At 40.8% G+C, this 16,499-nt stretch overlaps 1 protein-coding gene across 3 annotated transcripts in view; it reads right to left on the bottom strand.

Annotated features, from left to right (window-relative positions):
* EPG5 (ectopic P-granules 5 autophagy tethering factor) overlaps positions 1 to 16,499 on the bottom strand; it is a 131,118-nt gene that overhangs the window by 107,931 nt on the left and 6,688 nt on the right. For all 3 annotated transcript variants that reach the window (XM_088833417.1, XM_055417280.2, XM_055417279.2), the window contains exons 2-7: positions 8,036 to 8,977; positions 7,042 to 7,285; positions 5,630 to 5,766; positions 4,373 to 4,480; positions 3,369 to 3,442; positions 984 to 1,089 (exon numbers count right to left, since the gene is read on the bottom strand). In XM_088833417.1, the coding sequence (XP_088689543.1) occupies positions 984 to 1,089; positions 3,369 to 3,442; positions 4,373 to 4,480; positions 5,630 to 5,766; positions 7,042 to 7,285; positions 8,036 to 8,977 (1,611 nt within the window). The remainder of the gene's footprint in view (positions 1 to 983; positions 1,090 to 3,368; positions 3,443 to 4,372; positions 4,481 to 5,629; positions 5,767 to 7,041; positions 7,286 to 8,035; positions 8,978 to 16,499) is intronic.

The raw sequence follows: 16,499 nt of genomic DNA on the forward strand, positions 1-16,499 counted from the left end.
TCAATTTTATGTGTACCAAGTCATATCCATTCTTCAGTGGCTGAAATTGCTCTCATTAGATTTCTATCCCAAAGAAGAGGAATTCCTCTAGAACAGGGATCTTACTGTAAATCTCAGTGCTCTGACAGTATCAATTAAAGAACCATGCACTCAAGTCCAAGTTATTTTATCTATAAGCCTCTTCTTTCCCCTAAATTAAAGTTTACTGCAATAGTCAACTGACTTATCAAGAAGCAATTAGCATTTACTTTGGATATCTGACGTTCTGTCATCAATCAGTACCATTGAAAACAGGATAAAAGTAACAGTGGTCATACCAGAGCTCACATACAGGAAATTGTTGGGGGGTTTTATTCAACTGTTGTTGTTTAATTGCTAAGTCAAGTATGACTCTTTCAGAGACCCCAAGGACTGTAGCCCGCCAGTCTCCTCTGTCCATGGGATTTCCCAGGCAAGAATACTGGAGTGGGTTGCCATTTCCTTTTCCAGGGGATCTTCCCAACCCAGGGAGTGAACCCAGGTCTCCCACATTGCAGGCGGATTCTTAACCAGCTGAGCCACAAGGGAAGCCCACCTTGGTAAGATCCAGCTCTTCATTAGAAAGGCTCAGAGTATCTCTGTAGGTGAGATCCCAAGCCCAGAAAATGGATGCTACATAAAAGAAAATCCTAATAGAAAGTGTATGTAGTATGTGAACACTTCCGGGTCCAAACTCTCCCAGCTATGCAGGGATGGTCGGGAGAAGGGAGGCAGCAGACACTGGCTCAGCACAAAGGCTCAAGACTTGTGATTTGGGACAAATTCCCTCACCCCCATCCTGCATCTGTTTCCTCATCTCTAATATGGGATGAAAACAGTACTTGCCTCGTGGGGCTGTTGGGAGAATTAAATGGTCTAATACAAGAGAGGCACTTAAAATGATACTTGGCACAGGAGAGCACTCAGAAATGACTCATCAAAACGCTGCAGATAAGACGATTTACCTCTTCTCCCCCCTCATCTACTAGAGTCCAAGTCCCGGACGCAGGCCCTGAAGAAGATGGATTCCATTCACTGGGCTTCATGTGGCACAGGAACTCGGCTCGGTTTCTAAAGGACAAAGGAAACCGCTCCGTTCACATAAACAGAAACACAGAGAGCCCACCGTGTGCATTCTGGATTGACTACTCACCTTGAAGAAGAGTCTTCATCAACGCAATCTCCAAGTGGTTTGAATCAGAAAACAGAAATAATAACTGGCCAAAACTCAAGGAGACCAAAGCTTCACTATTGGTGATGTAGAGACTATGGCCCTCCTTGGTCAGTAAAGAGAAGCGGCTATGCCAGCACAGTGCCCGCCTCCAGTGGGGCCTCCGCACACCCAGGACTGCGTGGTACCTCAGCTCTAACCAGCCCACAAAGTGTTCAGGAAACATGCTTTACTGAATAAAGGATAATCTGCAGGTGATGCAGAAGCTGGTTGGGGGAAAAGCACATCTAAACAGTCCCTGTATCCAGGCGGTGAGAGAGAGGAATCTAGGGGAATTCCTGCTGGTCAGGCTTTCACATGGTGCTGGCTGGACCTAATAAGTCGGTGGGTGTAACCAGACAAGTTTCTTCTCTGAAACCACCACGCGGTTCTCAGCTCTCTGTTCCCTCCTCTCTGGGCTGACCCTGAAAATTCATCCATTCTGTCCTTCCACCAAGAGCTCTCCTCCATGACTCCCAGCTTCCAACCCAAAGGGCTCCAACCGTAGAGCTCCATGTGTCCACTGGTACCCGCCATTCAGATGTGTCCTCCCGTAAACCCCAACGACCTCAAATCTTCCTCCTTCCCTGACAGCTCTGCTTTTTCTTTTCGGTCTCTGAGGGCTGCCAACACCCTCTCAGTCAGTCAGAATCATAGTCTACAGAGTTAGGTCTAAGCCACCCCTTTCCCACATTCTCCTTATTTAATCAGCTTCTTAATCCTTTCCTGGGAAGATGACCGTCCAGTTTCCCACCTTCTCCTTCCCACTGCCATCACCTCAATTCAGGTCCAGGGAAGACAGGCTTTCCTGGATCAAGAGCCCATGGTAGTAACGCAGTTCCAGGTCACCTGGACATAGCCTGCCTTCTCCCCACTTTAAGGATGTGTCCTCTAGATGCTGGACTGGACTCCAGAGCCAGGAGAGCCAGACCTCTGCAACCATGACTCAGTGAAGCAGAAGCGTTATCTCCTACCTCCAGTTCACCCTAATCTTCCTTAAATACAACTTTTACCCGTGTTCAAAAACCCTCAACTGCTACAAAAGCCAGACCATCTCAAAACTCTCTTAATTTCTAGGTCTTCTATAATCTGACTCCCCCCTAGTTGTTCAACTTTATTACCATCTCCCACACACCCCTTCACCAGCCCAGCTGATCTCCAACGTGCCCCCTGCACAGCTACGCTTCCCTCTACTCTGAGCCACTGCTCCCTTCTCCCCCTACAGTTGCCCTCCCTGCTCCTCTCCCGCTGAAATCAGTCCCATTCTTCACATCCAGCTCATTCACCTGGAGCCCTCTGACTATTTCGCTCTACTCTTTACTCATTTCCACTGCATCAATTGTGTGCGTGTGCAACTGAGTCGTGTCTGACTCTGTGACCCCGTGGACTGTAGCCCACCAGGCTCCTCTGTCTATAGGATCCTCCAGGCAAGAACACCGGAGTGGGTTGCCATCTCCTTCTCCAGGGGATCTTCCCAAGCCAGGGATCAAACTTGTGTCTCTTGCATCTCCTGTATTGGCAGGTGAGTTCTTTACCACTGGTGCCACCTGGGAAGCATCGATCATCAGTTCAGTTCAGTTCAGTCGCTCAGTCGTGTCCGACTCTTTGCGACCCCATGAATCACAGCACGCCAGGCCTCCCTGTCCATCACCAACTCCAGGAGTTCACTCAAACTCATGTCTATCGAGTCGGTGATGCCATCCAGCCATCTCATTCTCTGTCGTCCCTGTCTCCTCCCACCCCCGATCCCTCCTAGCATCAGACTCTTCCAGTGAGTCAACTCGTCGCCATACAATTTGGCACTTGAATCTCTTTGACTGTGCTTTTTTACCTCTGCCACTAAATCTCTCCTTCAAAGGAAAGAAACTTTTTTTCTCCCCATAGCACCACAATGACATATATGGCCAGAATGGCAGATCCATTAAAAGAAGGCACCCAAAAAAGTTAATCAATTTAAAAAAAAAAGCAGTTAAGGGGATCACTTTGGGACAAAGGGTATTAAACCCCAAGAAAAGCTGAGTTGTTAAATTCTGGAATGCTGACTCTTTCCTTAGCAATTGCATGGATCTGGGCAGTTTAGGAAGCCAATTGTTTGACAAAATATTTTAACTTCTACTTTACAAAGCTCTTCCACACTTACTTGACAGGAGACATCAGCAGGGCAAGGGACTGCATAAAATGAAAGACTCCTGATGGGTTATTCAACACTTTGATCTGAAATCAAAACAGGAACAGGCATACTGCAGAAAACCAACAACCCAAGTAGCCATAGTCTTAATTCACCAGCATTCTGACAAGGGAGCGGTTAAGAAAACAGAGGTGAAACTGGCTCCTCATCCACAAGAATGAGAACACCTCAGGGGTTACCTGGCAGTACTGACTGGGCTCTATGCACTCAGAGAACAGAGGCAGCTCAGTCATTTACATCAATTACCTGAAATAATATGGGAAGGAGGATTATACTGCTATTTGAATCCAAAGATGAGATTTTTTTAAAAAACTTCCTTCTACCTAAAATGATTCAAATTTCTTGCCACCGGAAATACTAGAGAAAAGATAAAATGGAGAAGGAACCTGGCACACGTTTGGCTCCTACCCACCCATCTGAAGGGGCTGCGATGAGTAACAACACAACCCTAAGGCAAGCAGTAGAGAGGAGAAAACACAAACTATACAATCGATGCCTAAAGTGATCATGCAGACGTGAGATCTCTGCTAGTATTAAAGAACTCTGAGATGCTGGTGGTTTTTTATCTGCACCAACTACAGTGTAGGATGGATTAATTTAGGCATATCGAATTTATTGAATATTCAATGTTGAATATTCAATATTCATGTTGAATATTACAAAAAAAGGTCCTAGCAAGCCTTCCTGCACAGAAATTTTACAGGATTAAACACTACTGAAACTACCATGCCACACTACAACTGAACTTCTGCATCTTTACCTTAACTTCATCAATTTTCAGTGGCCCAAGAAGCTGCAGCATAATAACTTCTATATAGGCTGGATATATCCTAATAAATTTATTTTAAATATCAATATATTTTAAGTAGACTTATTTCTGAAAGCAACTTCTTCAGGAGCAATGTTTAACAAAATCTCCCCCATTCTCCTCAAAATTAGAAAGTCATTCATCATACCTGGATGAAAGGAACAGCCCATTTACTAACACCAGCTGGGCATCGAAGAATATGGTTTAGAAGGAAGAGGTGATCTCCAGGACAGCCCACTCTTTGCAACACTGATACCTAAACAACAAAGGACATACAGTTTTACTGTTTATAAAGACAACTATTTCTAGGGGCCTAGCGAAATCACTTATCTGGTATTTAAACACATGTGATCTTTCAAAAGAGTAACCAGACATAAGATATACCAGTGACTGGTTGAGTTTCTACACAGAGGTACACAGAGGCCTAAGAATCTACGAACACTATGATAAAAATATCATAAGCAGTTTCTCTGCAAACCCAATTTTTAGTTATCTGGCAAATTACAAAACACTAATGTTCCTGGCCATATATGAATAGATATAAGTCAAGTAGTTTAATCTAGTTCCAGTTTGTAAGGTTCCCAAATCCAAGTAAGCATGCTTAGAATCTAAGCCCATATCTAAGAACTCTAGCATGAACCTTAAAGAAGCACCCAAGGGAGCCCCATTGAGAAACATAATCAAGAAACAACCCTTCATCCCATAACACACCTAATATCTTTTTTAAATTTCCCAAAACCTGATTCTTTTCCCTTAAAAAAAAATTTTAAGTATAGCATTAACATACAATTAAACGAAAGTGATATGAACAACATACCTATATTCTGAATACACTGCTGCTACTGCTGCTAAGTCACTTCAGTCGTGTCCGACTGTGTGTGACCCCATAGACGGAAGCCCACCAGGCTTCCCCTTCCCTGGGATTCTCCAGGCAAGAACACTGGAGTGGGTTGCCATTTCCTTCTCCAATGTGTGAGAGTGAAAAGTGAAAGTGAAGTCACTCAGTCGTGTCTGACCCTTAGCGACCCCATGGACCACAGCCTACCAGGCTCCTCCATCCATGGATTTTCTAGGCAAGAATACTGGAGTGGCTTGCCACTGCCTTCTCCAGTCTGAATACACACCTAGTCTTAAATTTAGCATACTTCCCACATTTCCATTTCCTCCAAAACTGAAGAGCAGAGATCACTGAACATAAAGTTTACCAGAGAGAAAAGCACTATATGCTTAATAAGGCACTAGATAAGGATAACTTATTTCTGTGTGTCATGAGCAAAAAAAAAGTCACTAACACATTAAACAAATTAGCTGAACAAGCTGTTGAAGAAAAAACTATTAGGATATAAGAGATAATTCTTAAATTATCAGAGAAATAATAGAAAGACTACCATGCCTATTTCCTTACCAATTTCTTCAGCCAGAGCAGAACATCATCATGGAACTGAGTATCTTCGTTAACTCTCCTGGTGAATATGAACAAGACACTAATGCACTCCTTCAGCTGACACAGGTCAGAGGGAATGCTCTCTACCTGTTTAGAAGCTGTAAGTAAAAAGAGGATTTTTTTTTTTTTGGTAATTAATTTATTTTTTATTGGAGGCAAATTATTTTACAATATTATATTGGTTGGTTTTGCCATACATTGACATGAATTCACCCCGGGTTTACATAAGTTCCCCCTCCTGAACCCCCCTCCCACCTCCCTCCTCCCTTTATCCTCCCTCTGGGTCATCCCCGCATGCCAGCCCCGAGCATCCTATAACATCCATCGACCCTGAACTAGTGATTCGTTTCACATATGACAACATACGTGTTTCAGTGCCATTCTCCCAAATCATCCCACCCTCACCCTCTCCCACAGAGTCCCAAAGACTGTTCTATACATCTGTGTCTCTTTTGCTGTCTCGTATACAGGGTTATCATTTGCATCTTTCTAAATTCCATATATTTGCGTTAGTAAGTAAAAAGAGGATTAAATGAATCCCTTATAAATGGTATCGGGGAGAATTTTTAGTGTCTCTTCTTAAAAAACAACAACGAGAATGAACTATTCAAAATATTAAATTCAGATGAAAATCCAAGGAGGAAAGCTACATCAAAATATGAATTTCCACTTCAGAAACCGAAAAAAAAGTATTTAACTTTGTGAAGTAGTCCAGAGGAAGAAAACATTAACTTCATCAAAATTTATTTTTTATTTAAACATCAGCAGATCTCTGCCATCCCCAGCTCTTTGATTAGTTATGAAAACCACAAGGGGAAGGATTTCTTATATAAATGATTCAAATATCTCTCCAGGAAATAAAAATTGCATAATTAACACTTTATATACATTATATAGTAAAGGCTAATCGTTTAAAATCCAAAATAAGACTAAAAATACAAAACATTATAAACGTTCTGATGAAAATTAAACAATCCAACAAAATGGACAAGCAAAAATAAAGTACAATAGACAGAGAATGAAAAAGGGTTCTAGGTTTTAGAATCAGAAACTGTATTTGGACTTGAATTGGTAACGAACACATAAATTAGGACAGTAAGAGACATTAATGATAAAAAGCAAACTTCTGGCTTCCTAGAGAAGCAGAGAAAGATAGTACACAGGGAAGGGAGATCTGGCACTGCTTTCAAGAAATGTTATTAAGGCAGGTGTCAATCAACCTGTACTGGGAGACGCCAAGTAAGACAGCAAGCACAAATGGAGGTCCCTTATAAATATCAATCAGCACACAATCAATTCAACCAGACTGTATCCCTCAATTCTTTTTTCATTTTAGACCACAAGAAAGAATAAGGCTTTCATTACTTACACACCTTGGCCTTCCTGATGAATTGCTAAAGATCTCAGAACAGCCGAACTATTGAGTAATGCGTAGATGTAAGACTCCACTTGCAACCGTGAGAGCACAGAAGTGTACGAATGCAGAGCCAGGGTCTGGTGGAGGTGCTCGGATTTGGCATCAAACAGCTTTTTTAGATCAGCCAGTGCATTTTCATTCATCTCCACTCTCTGGTAGCGATGATGGCCTGAAACTTTCACTTGATCTGCACAGATCCCCTAGCAGTGGACAAAAGGGTAAGATGTAAGCCAGTTACCTTCGCTCTTGATGTAACCACGCAATCGGTATATGATACACAGGCTTCAGCACATCTTCAAAGAGCTTACAATTCACAGTAAGGAAACAATACTACCCATAGAAAACTGTAAAACTAATACATAACCAGGTGCCAAGGAGTATAATGCCAATCACAAAGGCATCACAAGTTCAGAGAAGAGAAACCCTAAGATGAAGTAGGTGGGGAAAGATGCAAGAAAACAGAAGAGCTTGTCTCTAAGACCTTCATGATTGACGATCTTACCTTCTACTTTATAAACAGTGAGGTCAGGGTGATAGCCCCTCAACTTCAAGAGACCTCAAAACATCTCTGAACGTTCCCTCATCATTCTTTGTGATTCTGCTCAAAAGGAAGAAACCTCTCCCCTTTCCAATGTTAACCCTACTGCTGTATTCTTTATTTTAACCCCTTTCTCAGTATCTTCAAAAGTCTCCCTCTCCACGGGCTCCTTCCTACCTACAAAGAGATACACAGGTCTCCTAAGTAATGAAGATTAGGGATGGGGGAAATCACACATTTCTCCCTGATATCTCCTCCAGCTTCCCTTCACCACCAAATCTGTCAAGAGTACGTACAAGGTCAGTGTGAGTACAAGGAGCAGATTCCAGACCTTGATTGCATCACAGGAAAAGGAGTTCCACTGCAAAAACCCCGGGCTCCTGTAAACTTTAGAGAACACCAGTCAACAAACCTGGACAGACAACTGTTCCTCCTTGAAGTGCCACAGTCGACTTTTAGCATTTTGGCAATCAGACATCAGAGCAAGGAGCTCAGCTTCAGCCAGCAGCAGCTGTTTCCTACAGCGTGAGTAGTTCAAAAGTAACTCATAAAATTCATGCCTGTCCTGATGAGCCATGCTGTCAAATTCTTCTAAATATGACTCAACATTTTCCAGCCATGAACCAGGCTCAAAGATCTTTAGCTGTTCTTTAGTAAATGGTACTACTTCTGGTTGAGATGGGAGCTCTGGGTAGAGTCGCTCATTACGAAGCAACGATTTCACTGTCACCAAAGCTGGTACATCCCCAGCAATTTCAGTTGGCAACTGGGGATACAGTTTTTTTACTCTAGGTGGCTGAAAAATGTCTTTGGCTTCACAGGAACTCTGCAAGCCAACATTCTGTAGCACCTCTGAAGAAAGACCCAGCCCTTTGTCTTCTTTCCTATTCTGAGCTTCTCTGACCTGCAAATTTTCCACTTCCTGCTGAATATAAGAAACATTAGATTGCTGTATGCTTTCTGAAGTTCTGCATTGTACCAACGCATCTTTCTCCATTTCAGTAAAGTTCTTGGGAGCTTCTACTGTGGTTCGAACACTGCCTTCAGGATCAACCTTCAGCTCGACTGCATCGACCCAAACACAGGCTCTGATCTCCTGTCCCTCCTTTAGACTCTCTGTATTACATGTCAGAGACTCTTCATTGCTTAGAGTTAAGGAGGTGAGAGGTACATCAAACATTTCGCTCTCATTTTGTCCACTAGCATCATTCTGGAGCTGGGAATCGGTTAACTCCTTCAGATCATCTCCTTTGAATTCACAAGCTGGAGTAAGGATTTCCAGCTCTCTGGAGGTCTGTGGAAGGGAGACTTCATCAGACTCTTCCCTCTGAAGGGTTTCATATTTCTTCTTTTCCTAAAAATAACATGAATAACATGAAATAATCTATAATACAGCAATAACATGCTTTCAACATGGTGAATTTTTAAATTGTATTAAAAAATCTAAACTCACTTCCTAAGCAATGGGCTTCATATTTTGTATTATTCAATTTTGAGAATGCTGAATTTGGGAGATTCACTAGTCTAATCCCAAGAGAGGAAGACACGAAATAAGCAACAAATTATGAATTAAGATTGGAGGAAAGTCTTAATTAGGCTGTTCTCCATTCTGCTAGTGGTTAAATAAAAGATAACAGTCTACAAGTATCTTAGGTTTCAGTAGGTTGGCATCTTAACAAACATATTTATTCAAAATTTAGGCAAAAAAGGCTCTTGTCCCACTCCACTGCGCTGGAGGAGGCATGAGCCCTAGCTTGAGCTAGAAATAAACCCCATTCTTGCTTTTGGAAAAAAAAAAATTTAGGCAAAAAATGTCAGGGCAACTTGAGCAATGAAATAAATAGCTATAATACTGGATTATAACCCTCAGAATAAAATATATATTCATGAGCTGATACATACTTACAGTATGTATTTTTTTCTTAATGGAAAAGTGGTGGCATTCTTTCTCACAGAAGAATTCCAATTAATAAATGTAGATGGAATGAGAAAAACAGAAAATCACGATTAAAACATCATGGTATATAACTGCCACAGGCAAGAGGCAAAATCTGCTAATGAATGAGAGTAAATTTAAGCAGAAACATAATATAGTCTCAAAGTATCCCCTAAATATTTAGTCATTACAAAGGGAAAAACAGTAAGTTTCAGTGGAGAATCCAGGCAGACCATACTTTAACCAAGTGATCAGGGTTATTCTAATGAGTAATACCTTCCCATATTATGGTCTAAGAAGGCTGACTGCCTCTTCTGTACCCTTTCTAATATTGTATAACCTGAATCTAAGCATGAGGAAATGTCAGACAAAAACCCCAATTAAGGGAACGTCTACAAAATAACTTAAGTGTTATGATCATCAAAGACAAGACAAGACTACAGAACTTTCAAAAGACTGGAGAAAACTATGGAGACATAATAAGTGAACGCAACGGAGGACCCTGGACCGGATACTGAAACGAAAAGGACTTGAGCAAGGAAACTGCTGAAATCCAAGGGAGTTCCATATTTTAGTTAATAGCATTGTACCAACGTCAATTTCTTGGCTGCAGTAAATGTCCTAGAGTATAGAATTTACAGTTACATCAAGTGGGCCTTAGAAAGCATCACTACGAACAAAGCTAGTGGAGGTGATGGAATTCCAGTTAAGCTATTTCAAATCTTGAAAGAAAATGCTGTGAAAGTGCTGCACTCAATATGCCAGCAAATTTGGAAAACTCAGCAGTGGCCACAGGACTGGAAAAGGTCAGTCTTCATTCCAATCCCAAAGAAAGGCAATGCCAAAGAATGCTCAAACTACCACACAATTGCACTCATCTCACACGCTAGTAAAGTCATGCTCAAAATTCTCCAAGCCAGGCTTCAGCAATACGTGAACCGTGAACTCCCAGATGTTCAAGCAGGTTTTAGAAAAGGCGGAGGAACCAGAGATCAAATTGCCAACATCCGCTGGATCATGGAGAAAGCAAGAGAGTTCCAGAAAAACATCTATTTCTGCTTCATTGACTATGCCAAAGCCTTTGACTGTGTGGATCACAATAAACTGTGGAACATTCTGAAGGAGATGGGAATACCAGACCACCTGACCTGCCTCTTGAGGAACCTGTATGCAGGTCAGGAAGCAACAGTCAGCACTGTACATGGAACAACAGACTGGTTCCAAATAGGAAAAGGAGTACGTCAAGGTTGTATATTGTCACCCTGCTTATTTAACTTATATGCAGAGTACATCATGAGGAACGCTGGGCTGGAAGAAGCACAAGCTGGAATCAAGATTGCTGGGAGAAATATCAATAACCTCAGATATGCAAATGACACCAACCTTATGGCAGAAAGTGAAGAGGAACTCAAAAGCCTCTTGAGGAAAGTGAAAGAGGAGAGTGAAAAGGTTGGCTTGAAGCTCAACATTCAGAAAACAAAGATCATGGCATCTGGTCCCATCACTTCATGGGAAATAGATGGAAAAACAGTGGAAACAGTGTCAGACTTTGTTTTTTTGGGCTCCAAAATCACTGCAGATGCTGATTGCAGCCATGAAATTAAAAGACGCTTGCTCCTTGGAAGGAAAGTTATGACCAACCTTGATAGTATATTAAAAAGCAGAGACATTACTTTGCCAACCAAGGTCCGTCTAGTCAAGGCAATGGTTTTTCCCATGGTCATGTATGGATGTGAGAGTTGGACTGTGAAGAAGGCTGACCGCCGAAGAATCGATGCTTTTGAACTGTGGTGTTGGAGAAGACTCTTGAGAGTCCCTTATACTGCAAGGAGATCCAACCAGTCCATTCTAGAGGAGATCAATCCTGGATGTTCATTGGAGGGACTGATGCCAAAGCTGAAACTGCAATACTTTGGCCACCTCATGCGACGAGTTGACTCACTGGAAAAGACTCTGATGCTGGGAAAGGTTGGGGGCGGGAGGAGAAGGGGACGACGGAGAATGAGATGGCTGGATGGCATCACCGACTCTGTGGACATGAGTTTGAGTGAACTCTGGGAGTTGGTGATGGACAGGGAGGCCTGGTGTGCTGTGATTCATGGGGTCACAAAGAGTCGGACACGACTGAGTGACTGAACTGAACTGAAGATAAAAGAAGATTCTGGATGAAAGTTCAGTATGGAACTCTCTGTATTTTATTTGCAACTTTTCATTATATCCAAAATTAACTTGAAAAAAACCCCAGATCAAAAAGTCTTAACCATTTAAAAAATAAGATAAAATAAATTATGGTTTTTTCAAACTGAAGTATCTCTGGCATTATCACACAAACTAAATACATAGGAAACAAGGCTGGATAAAAAAAGCAGAAATATGGAGAAATTTATTATTTAAATAAAACTGTTGATACTAAAGCTGAAGCTCCAATACTTTGGCCACCTCATGCGAAGAGTTGACTCATTGGAAAAGACTCTGATGCTGGGAGGGATTGGGGGCAGGAGGAGAAGGGGACGACAGAGAATGAGATGGCTGGATGGCACCACTGACTCGATGGAGGTGAGTTTTAGTGAGCTCTGGGAGTTGGTGATGGACAGGGAGGCCTGGCATGCTGTGATTCATGGTGTCGCAAAGAGTCGGACACGACTGAGCGACTGAACTGAACTGAACTGTTACATTCAAAGAAACCAAAAAAGAACAGAATCACTCAAATACTTCCCTTTCACTATGAAATTTTAAGGAAGGCAAAATGATAGTTACACAGTAATCATTGATTATGGATTATGCTATCCTGCAAATGTCCAGCAAAAAAAATAATAAAAGCTGACAATAACCAAAAAAGTAAAACAGTCACATGCACCTAATATTAGGAAGAAAAGATGAATGTTTGTGAAATGCAATTTGAGCTCAGCTTGCTGGTAATGAACTATTAAATGTTTACAAATAGTAGTGATCCAAGAAGCAATGTGTCCCTCCACAATGGCTCTAATCCACACTGTGAACCGCAGATATCAGATTCAGAAAACAGCCACACAATGCATACAGAGCTCTTTGTCAAAATGCCTAAAATCATGAATAGCAGGAAAGCATTATGTCAGTATTTATAAGAAAATGAAAAAGTGGATCCAATTACACTGCAATGATGTTTACCACACTAGATATAAAAAATAGGTTTGTCAGATTGAGAAGTCAGAAAGAGAAGACTAGGAGAGGAGGCCAATGGTTACCACAGTAAAGAAGTACTGGCGTACTGGTCAGGATAGAGGCCATACTTTAGTGAGTTGAAGAATAATGAAATGAAATTAAGAAAACAATTTAATTTATAACAGAACAAAATACTTATAGATAAGTTTAACAAAAGAAGTGTAAAATTTATCTTCTGAAAACTACAGAAAAAAATTTGAAAGGAATTAAAGATTTAGTAAGGGAAAACATTCCATATTCATGGATCAGATCACAATGCTGTTAATATGGCGATATTCCTAAAATTGATATACAAATTCAACACAACCTCTATCAAAATCCCAGTTGACATTTTTGCAGAGAATAACAAGATGATACTTACCCTTTTAAGGAAAAACAAAGAACCCAGAATGGACAAAACATTCTTGAAAAAGAATGAAGTTGGAAATCTCATACTTCGCAATTTCAAAATCTACTATAAAACTACAGTAATAAAGAGAGTGTGGTTCTAATTCATGGATAGACAAATAGATCGGTGTATTAGAACTGAAAATCCAGAAACAAACTCTTATTCATACATTTAAAGTCAACTGATTTTCAACAAGGATGCCAAGAAAGGACAGCCTTCAATAAACAGTGCTAACAACCGGATATCCAAAGAATAAAATTAGACCCTTACCTTATATATCATACACAAAAATTATCAAGAAGGATCACAGACCCAATATAAGAGCTAAAACTTTTAAACTTTTCAAAAAAAAAAAAAATAGGGGTAAACCTTAATGACCCTGGATTACGCAAAGCCTAGTTAGACATGACACCAAAAGCACACAACAAAAGACAAAAGCAGATAAACTGGACACCATAAAAACTTTCAAAATTTGAAAATATGAAGACAATGAAAAGACAACTCCACAGACTGTAAGAAAATATCTTCAAATCCATTATCTTATCAGGGGCTTATATCCAGAATTTTTAAAAAGTAGACATGTGTTAATCAATAATAAAAAGATGAACAACCCAATTTAAAAACAAGCAAAGGAGCCAAACAGACATTTCTCCAAAGATAATACAAACAGCATATAAAAACATGCACAACACTATTCGTCATTACAGAAATGCAATCAAAATCACAATGAGGTAATACATCACACCCACTAAGATGACTAAAGTCAGACAATAATAAATGTTGAGAAGGATGTAGAAAAATTAGTACCCTCACATACTGCTTGTGGGATGGTAACACAATGCTTCCTCTACAGAAAAGAGAGTGGCATTCCTGACCGTGGTGATGGTGACCCGTCGTCCCCTGTGATTTACCCCAAACCATTGAATTATACACTTTAAATAAGTACACTGTGTGAATTATATCTCAATCAAGTTGCCAGAAGAAAAGATGAAAGATTTTAAAAACTTAAAAGAGTTGAGAAATAAGTGAAAAGTAAGGAAGTAGAGACTGGAATGTAGAATAGAGGGAGAAAATTTTAGTTCTCTTTGCTTAAACGGTAAGAGACCTTTGGGGGTGTTACATGCTAACTGGAAAAGAGGCTAGGAAGCTGGAAGTAGGCCCAGACGGGCCATGTGATCGGGGCACAGCAAACAAACACACTTCCCTCAACCCATGGCCACCTCAGGCTTCCTCTCCAGCCTGTCCTTCAGGTAATTTTTAACTTCCCTTTGTCCCGTGCTGCCCACCTCTGACCCCACCAAACCACTTCCTCTTTTTCTACTCCACCACTGCCCTTGCAATTTCAAATTCTTCCCCTCAGCTGAACAAAATGAAGTCTCCAGTTGCTACTAACAGACCTGCAAGTTCATTTCCACCAGATCTACCTTCATGGGAAGAATCGAAACCAGAACAATGGATACTGTGGTTAGATCATCAAAGAATTTTTTAAAAACCTCTGAACCCTCCCAGGGAGGAACACATGCCTTTGGGCTTTATTTCTCTTGAGAGGATAACTCAGTGCTTTAATTCTCCACCTGTGTTCTTACAGAAGTTAGGTCCAAGAAGGAATTACCCTGGAGTTGCTCCAGGGAAGGAGGTAGGGGATAGGAGAGAGAAGAAGCTGGTCATTTGATTCAAAGAACGGATTGGACACATCACAGAAGGCAGGAGGGAGGGAAGGATGAACAACTGTAAGAGGCACGATTGTTTGAGAGGGTGGCAAAGGTCTGCCCCTGCCCCTCACAGACCCCTGGATAGGACAGGATCTCTGGGTGCATACACTGTGATCACCACCAACGCCAGGGCCTCTAAGCGGTGGTGAGCTCCCAACGGCTCAGTTCACTTCTCCAAAGCACAGAACAGAGGAACAGGTCCTGAAAGGTCCCAAGGGTTCAGCCTCTGCCCCACCATCAATTCACCCAAACACCATTATAAGATTGGTCTCCTTAAAACAACCAACCCCTAACACCACAAAACAATCATGGCTCTCCACTTAATTAAAGACTGCCTCTTAACTCTGGTGCTCAGGGCCTTTGATGACTCAGTTATGATCCTTCCTAAAGACAAAACTGTCAATGAGCACAGCAAGCCTTCCACCACACATGTTTTACTCCAAACTCTGCAGCATGTACCCACCATCCAGTCCTGGTCACAAGCCACCACACATGGTTGTTTATCTTCACAGTGTGTACCCCAAACAGACCGCAAGTTTCTTCAGACCAGGGACTATATCTTAACCTTTTTGGATCTGATCTGCCTCTGATTTTCGACACTTTGTTCAACATATATTTATTGAAACAATAATGATAACTCATAATTCACAAGAATTTATTGAGTACCAACCGCATGCTGAGCTCCTAAGTACTTGAATCCTAAAATGAACAAATTATCCAACAAATATTTACACTTACCATGTGCTCTAGCACATTCAGAAGTTTATTTTTATATGCCTCTCAGAAAGCAAAGGGATTAGCCAATGAATCCAGAGGAAACTGAACTTTTATTGCCAAAACCTGAACATAGTCTTACACTTAAAACACATTTCACTTAAAAATAAAAAAGAAAGCCAATGATTACTTTGCCTACTTGAGTTAACCAGAACATGTTGCATATATAACAATCATACAGATCATAAAATAAAATTCAAACAGAACTCCACATGTATCAAGTTATCCATAAAAACTTAGAGCTTAATTTTATTTTAACCAAAAGACATGTTTCTTAAAACTGAAAATGGCCTAGAGATTAGAAAGAATCTATATTTCTTTATTTTGATCTCTAAGTTAGATATAGGTAGAGAATCAATTTTAAAATAATTCCACAGGAGAAATTAAGAAGTTATATACAAATGGAACATAGAAAAAATATATACACTTAACCATGTGTGTGGATGGGTGCATGCATAGATATGTCCAACTCTTTGTGATACCATGGATTGCAGCCCACCAGGCTCATCTGTCCACGGAATTTTCCAGGCAAAAATACTGGAGTGGGTTGCCATTTCCTACTCCAATACTTAACCATATATTGTAGTAAATATGTCTTGGAGTGTTGGCATATGTGTAGGGGGAAAATCCTCAAGAATATAACAAACTGCTACAAAGTTATCTCCAAGAAACAGAATTTGGGGCATTTCATGTCTGTGTTATACATTTATATCTCTGTGCATAGACTCGCAGATACATACTTTTTTTAAGCAATGAGCACTTCTGTAATCAGGAAAAAAAAATGACCTGATTAAGTTCTGGAAAACAAATGGAAAATTTCCATACATCACTTGCAGTTCTTCTGCTTTAAACTGTAATAAGTTTA

This window comes from Moschus berezovskii, chromosome 28 (genome assembly GCF_049115385.1).
Source record: "Moschus berezovskii isolate FMDL1 chromosome 28, NW_MosBer_1.0, whole genome shotgun sequence".
Taxonomy (NCBI): Eukaryota; Metazoa; Chordata; class Mammalia; order Artiodactyla; family Moschidae; genus Moschus; species Moschus berezovskii.